This window comes from Pongo abelii, chromosome 2, assembly GCF_028885655.2.
Source record: "Pongo abelii isolate AG06213 chromosome 2, NHGRI_mPonAbe1-v2.0_pri, whole genome shotgun sequence".
Taxonomy (NCBI): domain Eukaryota; kingdom Metazoa; phylum Chordata; class Mammalia; order Primates; family Hominidae; genus Pongo; species Pongo abelii.
The window spans coordinates 111861217-111877056 of NC_085928.1; the positions used below are offsets into that span (position 1 = coordinate 111861217).

Consider the following 15840-nt stretch of genomic DNA (forward strand, 5'->3'; position numbering starts at 1 on the left):
CAAATATATTTCCTTTGGTCACGGTCTGACTGTGAATCTTTCACTGAATCTTTAATGAAAAGTCCAGAATTGTATCCAGTCCCTTTAACATTTAAAATATAACAGACACAGGATTGTGCTTATACTCAAAGTTCTTACTTATCTCCTTTACTCCATTTTTCTCCACTAGGTGGTCTATATGCTCTTAATCTCTGCATTTCCTCTTTCCAGTGAGGAGGAGTTTCACTGCTGTCATCATCATCTGACTCAGAACAGGATCTTGATCTTGGAGGTGTGTGATAGCGCTTTAAAAACAAAAACAATACTATTTTAAAAAATGCCTCTCCACGACAGTCTGCTATGTGACAGAGTTAAGTAAAAGACCCAATCTCAGATCATCCCATCAAAGGTAATGATTTAAGTTACCAAAAGGATAGTCTAAAGTTCTTTTTTTTTTTTTTTTTTTTTTTTAGTTTTTAACTTTTATTTTAGGTTTAGGTTCAGGTGAAGTTATTTCAAACAAGGCATTAAAAGAGATGGGCAAGGCTGAGATTCACCTGTAATCCACATAAAATTTTCCTCTTTAAAGTCTTAATGATTTCTCAGCATACTCACGGATGGTTTCACATGTTCCTCCTTTCATACTCAATTAAACCCATTCAAACACAGCAGTATACTTTGATCTAACAGCAATACCTTAATACAATTAGTTCCTTGAACAGATTTTGTATTATATTTAAAATTAAAGCTAGGACTTTGACAATAGGTAAAAATTTTTTATTAGATACATAATTTCAAAAAAAGTCTTATCACACATACAATTGTGCCCCTTCCTTTAATCTTCCGTCCAGACTTTGATACAGATGGTTTCTGATCACTTACAATGGGTGCAACATCAGGAATCTTCCTAGGAAAAGAAGATTGTGATGAAAATTAAAAATAAGCAAAGAAGCTAGAATTTTTAATAATGAAAACACATTATGTTAAGCTATTAATTCAAAGATACATGCCATTTTGCAATAGCTTTTTAAAACAAGACAATATCAGGCTTTAAAAAATATTTAATGAACTAAATGATAACTTTATGCAGAGACCTAATTATAAACAAGGACTCTTACTCCTATACTTTTCAGCTTTCAAAATAACTCTTCATAGGGAACTTATCGATGACACCAGCCATTATGGTATTTCTGTTCATGAAACATTTTCTTTTAATAATTCTAAACTTGAATCTAATACACAAAATATATTAAATACTATTTTCTCAGACCAAATCTAAAGCGACACATTCACTTTTCCAATGCAGAGAAGTAATCGTTGAACGAGTTAACAAAAGTAACTTATTTATGATACTAAATTGTATCTCCAATCATCATGCAATTAATTATGCACTATTCAAATTGGAACCCATGCTTCATCACTTAAATGGACCCAAATAATTCAACTCTCTATTCTGATAACTAAAACCTCACCCCTCTAATAAAAGGCAAAGGCAAGAAGATCAGGAATAAAATCTTTCCAGATCACCAATAAGGGCTTCCCTGATCAACTTGCCCAACCTCCTCTCCCTACTAGAATGTGAATTCTGAAAGGTAGGGTACATATCACTCAATAATCTGGTATCCCCCATATCATTCATTAACCTAATACTCCCATACTATCTTTCAATGTGCTTCAAACATGGATCATGTTCCATACATGAGTGTGGAATGCAATGAGCTGACGGAACTGTGTATTGGAGAAATAAAAATAAATAGTTTAGTCATCCTACTTACGGTTCAGGTTCTGCAGTAACAACAGGCATATCTCTTCTTAGTAAAAATCGGTTCTCAGGCACTGGAGGAATCTCTTCTGGGCGGACCACAGGTTTTTCCCTTTTAGCACTGGAATCAACTGACCTTTTTTCATTGGTATCACTCCTCTCAGAGTGACTTAGAACAAACCAAGTCACTGATTAAAATGTATAATGTTTGCATTTCATAATAAAAGCATATAAAATTAGTTACTAAAACAACGGCATAATTAACGATAGCTTACAAGTCTCACTCAAAAGAGTTATATGATTTTCACAAAAAAGAACAATATCAACCCAGTGAAAAACCCAAAGACTAGAATTTTGATAGGAAAATTGTTAAATGATCCTAACTTTTTTATTTTAAGCATTCCAGGAGGCCAGGCATTGTGGCTCACACCTGTAATCCCAGTACTTTAGGGGTCTTAGGTGGGAGGATTGTTTGAGGCCAGGAGTCAGAGACCAGCCTGGTCAACATAGCGGAAGACCCTGTCTCTACAAAAAATTTGAAAATTAGCCAAGCATAGTGGTATACGCCTGTAGTCCTAGCTACTCAGGAGGCCGACGCAGAAAGATCTCTTGAGCCCAGGAGGTGGAGGATGCAGTGAGCTATAATTGTGCCACCGTATTCCAGCCTGGGTAACAGAGCAAGACCCTATCTCTTAAAAAAAAAAAAAAAAAAGAGTTCTTAGGACTGTTTTCACCTGAAAACTGAAAACACACAAATCTTTGAAATGAAATGCCTACGCTACCTACTCCTAGATCTGCCAGATTTCAATTTAGATAAAGTTTAAAAAATGCTATCCTTTTTCAATAACAGGTAATAAAATTGAGTTTATAGAATTATACCTACTTTTCCCATTCCAGAGTGTTTGTTTTTAGGTAAGAGTACATTGGTGTTTTACACGTACCCTTTTGGGTTCATTACATGTTTATTCCTTGGCTCTTCTGAACTGCTTGCTTCCTTTCGCCTCTTTTTAGAACGTTTAACTTTTGGCCTCCTCTTATGTTTCCTCCTTCTGCTTCTCTCATGTTCAATTTCACTTTCTGAAGATGATTCTGAAGAAGAGGAATTGGAAGAGGAATCCGAGCCTTCTGAATGAGTTGGTTTCTTCCTTTTTTTCTCAAAAACTTTTAAGAAACATTAATAAAAACATTAGTACTAAATTCGGTGCCTTTCAGAGTAAAAAATGTGACTACTGAATATCATAAAATGTGCTTTACATACAGCAAACAAAAAATGAAACGTAGACAGTTTTTTTCAAGTTTATAATAAAATTACTGGCAAGACTGTAAGGTAGTAAGTCCCTTGTCCTTATGAAGCCTATATTCTGGTTGGGTCAAGTAACAAGAAATAGGCCTGGTGCAGTGACTTGTATCTGTAATCCCAGCACTGGGAGGCCAAGGCAAGCACATCACTTGAGGTCAGGAGTACGAGACCAGCCTGGCCAACATGGTGAAACCATGTCTCTACTAAAAATTACAAAAATTAGCCAGGCATGGTGGTGCATCCCTATAATCCCAGCTACTCCAGAGGCTGAGGCAGGAGAATCACTTGAACCCAGGAGGCGGAAGTGGCAGTGAGCCAAGATAGTGCCACTGCACTCCAGCCTGGGTGACAGAGCAAGACTCTTGTCTCAAAAAAAAAAAAAAAAAAAAAGAATTGCATAATATGACAAATGGTAAGTGCTAAGACAGAAAAACAAAGGGAATAGGAAGATTAGGGGTAGTTTAACATAACATTTGAACAGAGACTTCAGAGCAAGGGACAGTGTCATGCAGATATCTTAACAAAGGGTGTTCCAGACAAAGACAATAGGCAGCACAAAGTCCCTGAGTGGTTGGCATGTCTGAAAAAAGGTCAATGTGCCTGGAAGGCAATGAATAAGGGAAAACAGTTTAGAGAGACAGCACAGAGCCAGACCAGCCAGGGCCTTAGAGACCACCGTAAAGACTTCTGCTTTGGATGATTGAAGAATGGAGTCCTTGGAGGGTTCTGTGCAGGCATGACATGAATGCAAACTATGGTTCAAAGGGATCACTCTGGTTGCTGTTAAGGACAGACCATAGCGGGCGTAGGATATAAGCAATGAGATCAGTTAGGAGGCTACTGCTGCTGACAAAAGATTATAGGACGGAGGCAAGGTAAACAGTTACGACGCTACGGCAATAATCCAGACACAAAATACTGGTGGTGTGGATCAGGCTGGTGGCAAGGAAGTAAGAAAAAGTAAGATCTGACAAGATATGCTAAAAGATTAAACATGTAGGGTATAATTCAGGGGCACCAAGGGCTATTGCTATACCACTAGTTCCACTACTCAAATCTAGTTACAGTCTTCAACAATGCTTTACCTGCATCTTAGCTTCAACTACTGTCAAAATAGTTCTTACCATCTTTTATTGATTTTGTGGCAAGTACTCCACAGTCAATAACTCGCACATCTGCATATGGTCTGCTTGCAGCATCGGTCTTCAGATTTTCAATTTGTTCGATTACTTCAAAACCAGAAATAACCAGTCCAAAGACGACATGCACCCTGTCATAATACAAATTCAAGAAACGACTGGTTTGATAATTAAGCTACAAACAGTAATCAAGACAATTAACTGTAATCAATGACATGTCCACAGACCTGAAAATAAAACCAAACTGTTTGTTGTATGAAGCAACTAGAATGGAATGAGAACTTGAAATCTGCTTCATAAAAGGAAACGATTATGCAAACTGGGCCTCAGTTTTCTGCCTTTAAAACAATGGTTCTTAACCATTTTAGGGTAAAGAGTCTGGTAACATTCAGACTTCGCTTGGTACTTGGGAACCTTCCTTACAGGGACACATGAAATTGTACTGCTTACTATCTGACCCATTTTGGAAAACTGGAAAAAAAAAAAAAAAAAAAAAAAAGAATTATATTGCTGAGAAGCCCATCCATGAGTACAGATTGACTCCTTCAGTGATATGAGAGCCGTGGGGTCTCAAAACGAGTATATTCTGTGATCCTAAGGAATAGCTTTTGCTATGAGATTAAGCCAGACATCAAAAGCGCTCCCTTGAGGGCTCAACCATGGTCCAATCTCTCTTTATGGCTGGCCACCCAAACACTTCCCCAATGTAGTAAGAATGTAACTCTTACCCATCCAGGTGCGGAGCAGGCTTTGTGGTACTATGTAATAAACATCAACACAAAGATGATGTCAAACACGATGTGTTCAGGTGAAGAGAGCAGAAAGGTTTAAACACAGCATGTAGAGAACAAAGAAGTAAAGATAAAAAGATAGGGGAAAAAGTTAAACATGATATATATCTAATCTTAAAAACCCCAAAACAGCAATAGTAGCCATCTTACTAATTTAAAAAACTCAAGATTATAATGAATTACAATCATCTCTATTAGACTATATGTATGTATACATATGAAATCAGTTTGACTTGTAGCCATAAATACACAGCATGAATACACATAAAAATTAAAGTTACTCTCAACTCCAAAACAACAAAACACTTAAAAAAAAAAAAACCCTCAAAATTTATCAGCGTAATTAAATAAGAAAAGCACCTCCTATTTGCCCTATGGAAAGAAAGTGTGATTAACATTTGCCCCAAACACTTAAATGTTTTCTTATTTGTTATTTCTCATACTGAGTCAGTCCACATTTTTATGCAGGCAGAGGTAGGTCTTAGGAGTTCTGTTTCCAGAATTCCTGCCCATCTTCCTTCACCCAAGGTGGAGCTCTGACACAGCAACTCTGAAAATGCGATAGGGAGAAAAGCTTCAATCTGCCATCCCTTCTGACAGCAAAAAGTAATGATGGATAACATTACAGACATTTTAAATTTCCTTGGCCCAGAAAACACCCAACCGGCTTCTTCTACAGTCACCAACTGTCAGACAGTCACTCTTGGGAAGCCTACAGGGTATATTTGGTTAAGATATTTTGAACCCAAGCTAGTTTTCCCATAGCATTTTCACAGATCTTCACATTATATGAATTGGAGTGGAAAAAATTCAAAAGCAGATAATTAGACTCAGAATTATATACCACAAACATCTTGATTTATAAGAATGAGAAACAGATATTTAAGAGATAGAAAACAGAAATTTGAAAGACAGAAAAATATCACTAGATGTCAGGCCATGTTAAAGCAGTCAACTGTACTAGAAGCTCCCATATAAATTTCTGTATTCATTTTAAGGCAATTTTAAGACATGTAAGTGAACAAAACCCAGTTTTTAACCTTCGTAACAATGCTAAAAATATTTATTCTACAAGGAGTTGTAATGCTTATACTTACATTAAGAATATTCAGTTCTGTAAGAGCACTACAGAATTTAATTTAAAAAAATTAAAATGTCAACTTAAGAAGTTCCAGAATTTTAAAGGAAATATTAAGTTTTAAAAGCACAAATCTCAGATATTCCTTAGAAGATTGAAAAGTGGAAATTCATGCCAATGTAATTATAAAAACAGGCAGCAAAAAGAAAACAGAACAAAAACTATCTAGTGAATTAGTGAGCCACTAGTGTTTAAACCATTAAAATAGCATCCAGAAACCACCTTGGATGGTAACTTCAAGATAGAAATGTGCTTTAATTATAAAACTTTACCAAAGTACACTAAAGACAAGAAATTGGTACAGAAGCTAGTGATTCTATTATATGAAAGAAGAGTGCTTTTATTTTTATTTGTTTATTTTGAGATGGAGTCTCACTCTGTTGCCCAGGCTGGAGTGCGATGGCACGATCTCGGCTCAGTGCAACCTCTGCCTCCCGGATTCAAGTGATTCTCCTGCCTCAGCCTCCTGAGTAGCTGGGAATACAGACATGCGCCACTAGGCCCGTCTAATTTCTGTAATTTTAGTAGAGACGGGGTTTCACCATGTTGGCCAGGCTGGTCTCAAACTCCTGACCTCAGGTGATCCGCCTGCCTCAGCCTCCCAAAGTGCTGGGATTATAGGCGTGAGCCACCACGCCCGGCCAAGAGTGCTTTTAAAAAAGTACATTTTTCTACAGTGTATGGGATCAGCCCCAAATATGTACAAGTAAAAACAATGTATGGTTTCCTCATTAGATACATTCCTTCTCCTTCTTTGATCCTTTCTCCCACAACTCACAGATTCTGTAGTATTGAGAAAAGCCTGCAAATTTTTCTTAAAACATAAAGAGCCCAATTCAATTTGCCATCTTGGCTAATAGAAAGGCTGTAAAAACCACTTTATGGCAAACCTTTGGAGAAAATGGTGAAATAAAACATTCCAGAGTAGTGTAGCGATGCAGCAACATACTACTTGAGACTCAATTTGAGGATGGAATAGCTATCTTTATGACATTCAAGTTTAGTTTTTAATTCAAATGAAAACTGCCAAGAATAGGCAAACTTGGTCCTTTATAGTAGTGCAGAAAACAAATGAAGACAGGAATGACTCTTTCAAGGACAACTCAGCCTGCCCATAGTGCCTAAACCTGATGTCAATGATTTAAGTCCATTACTTGCATCTGCAACTCAAGATACAGAAATATAAATCTGTACTTTAATTGGATTAGATTACATATTAAGAATACTAAAAGTATTTAACAAAAAGAAGCCCTCTGGGGTTCTCAACCTACATTCCAGGAGTAGAAATCCCAATGTAAAGCAGGGTTACTGGCACTTGGCTAATACGTGGATGAACAGAGAACATTAGCCAAAGAGGGTTACAAAAGGGCAGAGAGAAATAATATGCACAGTCCAGACTATTCAATTCTACTAAAAGAGGCAGAGAGCTCATCTCACTAACTCTTAATCTTTCAAAACTTTCAATTAAAAAAAAATTGCATTGATCTTAAAAGCAGCTGTTTAAAGAGCTGTGCAATGGTGACACATGCTCAGTAAGTTAAGGCCAGAGGCTATCAAAAATGTTTAAATTTATATATGCTTATGAAAACATACCTTTTAAAAAAGAAAAAACCACAGAGAACATTTCAAATTATAAAACCTTTCAATATTTATGCATTTCCATTTTTCTCTTGTACTTAAAGACAGTGATTTTTCAGTTTCCCCGACCCCTAAATCTACTTTAAAAAACATGTGTGCAGGGTATTTAAGCCTTATAAATCCTAGAAATTGACAAGTGTCACTGCTACTCCAACAACAATCTATAGTTTTATACCATTATCAGAGAACCCTTTGCCCTTATACAGAAATGACTAATTCCACACTGAAATGAGAACTAAAACCATACTATAAACTAATAACCCCACTCCCCCACCAGAAGATGTACAGGAACTTGGTGGAAACAAGCCACTGAAGTTAAAATATAGTTCCCAGGCTTAACCATGAAAAATAAAATGCACTTGTTTTACATGTACTGCTGCTATACAGATAAAGCAGAAAGTTTTTTTTTTCTTAAAATGTTTCAATGCACATAACAACAGAATTAAAGAGATAAAGGCAAAGAAAGAGAGAGCCTTAGAGTAATGAGACATTACCTTTGGAGCGCACGGTGTAACACTCTTTCTGTAAATTTTACACAAAAATGGCAAGAAATAAATTGTAATACACTTTTAAGACAAGACTGAATCTATGTTTTAATATCAATATAACTTTGAAATTAATTATTTTCAAGTTTTATGCAGAGCAAGAAAGCTTTTTTAAATGGAGGGCTCTAAATTTTCTTTCATATGGGATATTTACGTAGAGATGAATTATGCTTAAGAAAAGCATCGTGGCTAAGTGGGAATATAACATAGAGTGCCAATAATAGCTATTAACATATTACATTTCCTTTCACAAATCCCAGAAATTAGCTAAGACAACATTTTCTCAAAAGAGAATAGTGTATCTTGCATACATACATAAATATAAAAATCTGAATGCCCAGGAGCAGTTACTACCAGTTGAAAGCAAAAATTCATTAGAAAAAAGTGAGTTAAGATCATCCAAAATAAAATTTCAAGGAACTTTTAACTAATTCACATCAAATAGTTAAAGAACCTTTCACATGCTTCTACATTTGAAACCTTTGTTTGGTGACATATCACAACAGACTACTTTCAGGAGTTAATGAGCAAATGTTTGGACCCTAGTTACTGTTCAGTGATATTAGATACACATTGAAGTTAAGTCACTGAACATAATAATAAAGCAGCATTAACTACAATTTTAGGGACCTTCTCAGAGAATAAAAAGGCAAGAGAGATGAAAGCGTAAGTGCAGTCAAATCTTAGCCACAATATCTTCTTTTCCTGTCTAATCTCTGATTTTCCCCACTATGAAGATTTTTTTTCGGAGAACACACACTGACCAATTTTTATCTATATTTAAACACATATATCTATTACTACTCAGATCAAAATACTATTATACCATGAACAAAATGCTTTATAAGAGTTTTGAATGTAATAAATCTTGAAATATTTAAAAATAAGCTTAAAATTATCATAAAGACATTGACAACATGAAAAAGTCAAAAAAGAACATAACGTTTGAAATAATGTGGAGTTTTCAATGAATGTTGCAAAAAAAAATTAAGAGACTGTAGGTGTAAAGTAGTACAGAAGAGGGAAATAAAGATAACTTCTGTCCACTTTAGCTTTTAACATGCAATGCTTTCCGGAAACTTTAACTCCTGAAACTATCGCGCTATCAGGGAAGAGGCACCAAATTGTACAGAATGACAACACTTGTATAAGGGTAATGGAAACTAACCAAGCCACTTGACAATGCTCTACCCATGTGTTCCAAAAGTCACCAAAATAGAAGTGCTTTCTAAAATTCAGCACTAATGTTAAGATAATACACACCAAACATTACTAGATAAAAAATTTCTTCCACATTGCTAGCACATAAGTCACATAAACATTAAGTTATTAAGCCTGAATGTTAGGGATGACACTTGATATTCAGAGAATTTGGTTTATGGCTAAGTTTCATGAACATCTTTGCTCATGAAAAAATTTGAAATTAACATATGAAGGTATTACCCCAAAAAAAGGAAGGAAAAAGCTAGAGCTTCTCAGGTTATTAACACTTATACTAGCATTTCTTCTTACATAAATTTATGAATATGTGGGTAGAAAAAGCATTTCTACCCCCAGTCTAGTTTTATTACCCAAAACATCAACACAGCTTTACAAACCCCTTAAAACCAACTACTCCTCAACTCTCCTTGCTCCACTACTTTGTAATAATCAGCACTTCTCTCCCATTCAGGTACCTGCAAGTCAGATTCTTAAATGACAAAAAACATATTCTAAAACTTCTTATGCCCCACCCCCTCATTGCCCTATTTATGACTGTTAAAATGTAGCAAACATGTTTTGTTTAAAGTTCAAAGTTTGACTCTTCTATATTATCTTGTTTTCTTACATTGTTATAATTATTAATGACCACTGACAGTGGCCAGGGACAGGAACTGTTCTTGCAGGGTCTGCAGATCTCTACTCTACGGTTGCGCAGACTCATGTTCTAACAGCAGATGATGAAGAGACTTCTGTTGCTCTTGATTTAAGATGAGCCCAATACTTCTTTAAGACACTTTTCAGACTAACGAAAACTAGGAAATTATGACTATTTCCATTAGGCAAGACAATGTTTGCACATAAATCATTCCACACATTCAGAAACTTACGACTACCCAACAAAACACTTTCTTCCTTTTACATCCATATTTTCACACCAATGTTTAAGAAAAACAAACTCAAGGTACAGAGGAAACTAAAATCAAGGTTTCCTGACAGCTATATTAGTGTCCTATCCCAGAAGTTACTACAAAGCTATAAACTATTTACTCAATCTTTTTCATGACTATTTTATACAACATCTTTGTCTTTTTGATTAATGTATATAAAGACAATGAAAATTACAGCCAGAATTAATAAGCTACCAGTAACAGCAAAAGGGGAAAGAATGTTTCTCCAAATGTCATTTTGTTTTCCAGCAAAATGCTGATGCTTCTAATCCTTAACTAAAATAAATTCAGAGCAGAGTGGTTAATAAAATTTTGAGCTTAAATAAGCTTAAATTTATAGTAAAGGCATTAATAATATGAATAAGTATGCAGCATTCTTTTTCTAGCTATCAGTTTCTTCCAGATTGTAAGTAAAATTTCTATAATTTTACTTACATGAAATTTTACTTACATGAAAAGGCATGGACTTTACATGCCTTTTCAAGAATTTAGCATAATCTACAGAATGAAAAGGTTGGACTAGATAATCTCTAAATCCCTTTCCACTCTATGACTTTATAATTCTAGCTTTTTTTGTGGTTTCTTTCTATTCTTTAACCTAAAAAATAAATAAGAATACAAAGGACAAAATAAATACCAAATTAACTTGGTAACTTTAGTCCCAAATCTTTGAATTTCTTCAAAAATGTTCAAAATAAAACCAGTTTCCTTAGTGATTCATGGGGATAGTACCATATATCACTTCTTCCACATTTCTTGAGCAGTACTATTCCCAAAAGAATCAAGTTTTCTTCTATATAGACCCCCGAGAGCAAAATCATTATGACAAATACAGTAGTAGAAATAAAGTTACTGTAAAAATTACAAACAGATTTATAGAAGAAAATCTGATTTTCATCATGTATATAATTTTTCCAGCCAAAGAAAGCAATATATGCAAAATTATGTTGAATAAAAATGACATATGCCTAAGGAAGGGGGAGTTTTTAAATGTGTAAGTAATGAAGACAGTAGTTAATACACAAAACACAAGAATCCTTGAGGGATGTTTTGCAAATAGCCACACTAACAGCACCAAATCTACTTCTTAGGAATTGCAGAGTAACAGATTCGTAACAAAAACTACAAAAACAATTTTGCAAGGATGTATTAAAAATCCCTATTGAGCCTATAAAGCAGGAACTATAAAGACAGTTCTTTTTATTTTACCACCATTCTTACACTATCCTTTCTTTTTCAGATTCCAGAACTGCCACTCAAAGTGCCATATGAGGAGCTGTGGTAACAGGGTAAAAGGCAGGAGCCATCCTTTGGAGGCTATCAGCAAGCTCTGTGACCATCAGAGCTATTATCTGTGATCATATACATAACCTGAAGATAGCATATCATACTTTTTTTAATACTTTCAACTCCAAAAGGCTTTGGGCTTGTAAAAACATAGTTTCAAAGATTTTTATTTTATCAGCCACCATCTCCATTTTTACCTATCCTTTCCATAAATGCAAGGATATGTTTTAGTTCTGAAACATGAAAGTTAATTTGATTTTATCCTGCAACTCTTGAGAACTGATCTTTCTAGCCAGCATAAAGAAAAGTATACAGACACAAAAATCTTCAGAAAAAATATAGGAGGATTAAATACTCAATTACTTCCATGCTTACTCCTTTCCAAAGGGACTGCAAACCCCTTTCCAGAAGGAAATTTCAAACTAAAAGTAAAAAATTTTCTTTCAATCAGAAGTTCACAGTGATTTTACTGCCATCTAAAGTAACTTTGAAAATAAGTATAAAAATTATAATTGTAATTTACTGATTTAAAATTTTGTATTTGGCATTCCTCCTCAAAAATTGTAGTCCAATATAAAATTAGGCCATGTAGAAAACAGTAAAGGCCTTTACTAGATATTCCTAGAAAATACTTAGGCAAGTACTAAATAAAATAAAAATAAGATGTTTTTGAAGGGAGAATCTTGTATACTGAATTTTAATTAGTGTATGTTTAACGATAGCATTTTTAATGAGTTTTAACTCTAACATTTTATGAACAAGCTAATGTATGTAACAATATCAAGAAGCTGCTGCTACTTGATAAATCAAATTTTAATTGTACTGATATAAAAAAGGAAATCTAAAAGAAACTTTAGAGCCCTCAAATGGTAGCTTCTTGACCAATGAATCATTATGTTTTTCATGTTCACAGTTCAGATAAGCTTAAAAATGGAAATGGGAAACCTCAACCAAAGGATAAACAATTTTTACATTAAGTTACTATTAAAAAGGCTTTCTGAAAATATTTCTTTCTACTTTGTATTGGCTCTTAAGGTTAAGAATAGAAAATCACTCTATTAAAGAAGAGTAATAACAACCTATGGGATCAAAACAAGATAAGAGAACAACTGTTGTAGGTCTTTTACCTGTATAATTCTAAGCATAATCTTTTATCAGCTTTCCATTTTTAGGACATTCTTAGGAACAGAATGCCCCTTATCTGAACTTCATCAGATCATGTAGAAATATATTTTTCAGACAAATTTAACATTGAGTTTTGTATGTCAGTAATATACTCCTTTAAAGACAGGGAAGCGCCATTCATACTCATTCATTCAGAAAGATGACAAAGAAAGTTTTCAATAAATCATTAATGAAATATTTCTCCAACATACATAGCACAACTGAGATTCACTTCCAATCAAAAGCAACAACCCTCATGCTGGACAGTTATCTTTCACATTTTATATGATAGAATTATGATAAAAATAGGTTTTGAAGCAGCCTTAGATAAGAATATAACTAAAAGTATGCCAAAGGATTTATTTAGAATTTTCAGATAATAAAAAGATAAGTTTTTGGCTATGCAAATGCACATACATGTAAATATATTTGCTTTTTCAAAAGCAAATTTAGTATTCTTAAGTTTCCTGAGTGACAATCTCATAAATTTTGGTGGAAATGACAGCAACATTGGGTTATTTCAATTTTGCGTGGAGATCTCATAAAATGAGTTTTTAAAAATACTCGCTCAACAGCAGGTCACCTATCTCTATATAACATCAGAAAATAATAGTACTTCTCTCAAAATTGCCTCAAAGAGCAACAGTAAGAGAAAAAAACAACCATGCAATGGTTTACTCAAACTGCTTTCCCTGTTGACGGGGTACAGTAACTGAATCCTCTTCTATGAACAATTTTTACATGTTCATCAATAGTTTATGTTCCAATCTAGTTTTGGTAAAGTCAGCACTCAAATTTGACAGGGGCTTAAATATGCCATCATCTTTTCTGAAGATGACGGCATATTTTGAAAACAATGTATAAATTTTAAGTTTTTAAAGTCCCATTCTTCCAATTCAGGATATATGCTGAATGCTAAGGCAGTTGTTAGACCTTATAAGTTACTATGATATTAGAAATTAATCATAAAAATAAAGCTGACAGAATTTTAGCATTAAACTTGGTTTAACTATACCATCTTTCTTATGAACAGCGCTTCTCTGTTTAAGAAAAGCTCATCTCTGAATTATGCCTACTCACATGAAAAACTGGGAACCATTGGTATGTTTCCCTCGATTTGCCATTGACAAAAGGAACGCTCTGTCATGTTTGAGAATAAAGTTTTCATCTGTTTGAAGAAAACACAAATTTGTCAGTCTCCAATTATAAGTCACTTTAAAGTAATGTTCAAGTAATAAATAGAAAGCAAAAGATGAAATTCCTCTTCTGGTCAGTACAGATAACTTGACTGAACACTCAGAAAAGAAAAATTTAAGCTAATCAAATAACAAAAGCATAAAAAGGCCAAAAGATACTAATTAAAGCCTTGAGGAAAAGAACATATATTTAATACTTCATACAAACAGCCTTAGAACAGTCACTTTTAGTAGTAACATACTTTGGCTAAATGATATTTAAATTATTAACTTTCAGAGAAAACTAGTAAAATTTTAGAAAAATCTCTAGCTTACTTCCTCCAAATTTCCAATTAGCTTGCCTAATGTGCTATACATGGAAGAAGTTTAATAATCTTTTTAGGTGTTTAATTTTTATACAGTAAATTTATTATTCAACTGAATTGAAGCTAGACTATAAGACAAAAAAATTATGATATACTAAGTTACAGGAACATATCTAAATTAAGTATGTGTATACTCAATTGTATCACAAAATTATCTAAGGAAGAAAGCCCTGTGAAACAAAAATTTAAATAGCAAAATACAATTTTAAGGTACAAAAGTATCTGCCACAGGGAACAACCACAAAATGGCCTACAGCATTAGTTTTAAATTGCTACATAATAGAACCAGCTAAATAGCTGTTTCCTACTCGTTCAAAGGAAAAAAAAAATCTGTGATAAAGATCACTTAGAGTTATTTTAATTCCAGCAGGAATATCCTTGAAAACTAATTTAAATGTCCTTTTAACATTCATACAAACAAATCTTCTTCAGAACAAACAGAAACATAGAAAACTTTAAAAAGTGATTACCTTGGGAACAGGCTTCTGAAAAAGAGTAGTAATCCATTTTCCCCCAAAGGAAATATAAAAGACTATTATAACACTGAAGCTATTATAGCGTTAAAACCTAGTAATATTAGATTTCATTACAAATCTCTGCAACTGACTTTTCTAAGGCTTTTTGGGGCAAGTGCAATAGTTAGATTTATGCAGATGCTACTATTGTAAGAATAAACACAGTCATAGTTCTAATATACAAAAGAAAACATACAAACCTTTGAAAAAGGAAATTTCAACTTTTATTCAAAGAAATTGCTGGTTTAGGGGAAAAAAAATCCCACAACTAGACTCTTTTCTCTGATGTGAAATTAATAACCCATTGGGAAATGAAAAAAGATACAGAAGCATGTATGAAATAATACACAGAATTTTCCAAGTCTTCAAGCAATATAGAAATCCAGCCACAACCTGACCCAGACTGTCCATAAATTTATTAGGAAGGGTGCAAGGGAACAGAATTGGAGTTTGTGTTACTGAGCTTCGTTCTCTTACCTTTTCATTTTGCAAAAGACCACATTCTCTATAAACAAAAGAATATGTTGACAGTTTTAGGCAGGAAGATAGGAGTTTTCATGTATATAGTTGCCTAACCTCCATGCTGAAAGTCATGTTTAACCATAAAGTTAGCCTTAATTAATCTTGTCAATTAAAAATTATATATTACAATATAATTTATCCCCAAATTCATGCAAATACAGTATTTTCATGCAGCATTAGTTTCATGCAAAAAGTGAACTATAAGTAAACCTCTTCTCATTAAAAGTATATGATCAAACTTGCTTTAATATCAGAACTGAAACAAAAGACCGTAAAATATTAAGCCTTACCTTTAAAATATCCACCATAAATTGATTCTCCACCTTTTCCATTACCTGCAAATAATGAG

At 33.9% G+C, this 15840-nt stretch overlaps 1 protein-coding gene across 9 annotated transcripts in view; it reads right to left on the reverse strand.

Annotated features, from left to right (window-relative positions):
• Positions 1 to 15840, reverse strand: part of NKTR (natural killer cell triggering receptor) — a 47690-nt gene that overhangs the window by 13248 nt on the left and 18602 nt on the right. For 5 of the 9 annotated variants that reach the window (XM_054552215.2, XM_009239162.4, XM_002813894.5 and 2 more), the window contains exons 4-11: positions 15782 to 15826; positions 13974 to 14061; positions 4909 to 4938; positions 4166 to 4311; positions 2683 to 2902; positions 1755 to 1910; positions 799 to 886; positions 139 to 284 (exon numbers count right to left, since the gene is read on the reverse strand). In XM_054552215.2, the coding sequence (XP_054408190.2) occupies positions 139 to 284; positions 799 to 886; positions 1755 to 1910; positions 2683 to 2902; positions 4166 to 4311; positions 4909 to 4938; positions 13974 to 14061; positions 15782 to 15826 (919 nt within the window). Of the gene's footprint in view, positions 1 to 138; positions 285 to 798; positions 887 to 1754; positions 1911 to 2682; positions 2903 to 4165; positions 4312 to 4908; positions 8270 to 13973; positions 15833 to 15840 lie in introns of those variants that run through there. The other 4 variants (XM_054552216.2, XM_054552217.2, XM_063722565.1 and 1 more) reach the window with 4 other exon arrangements.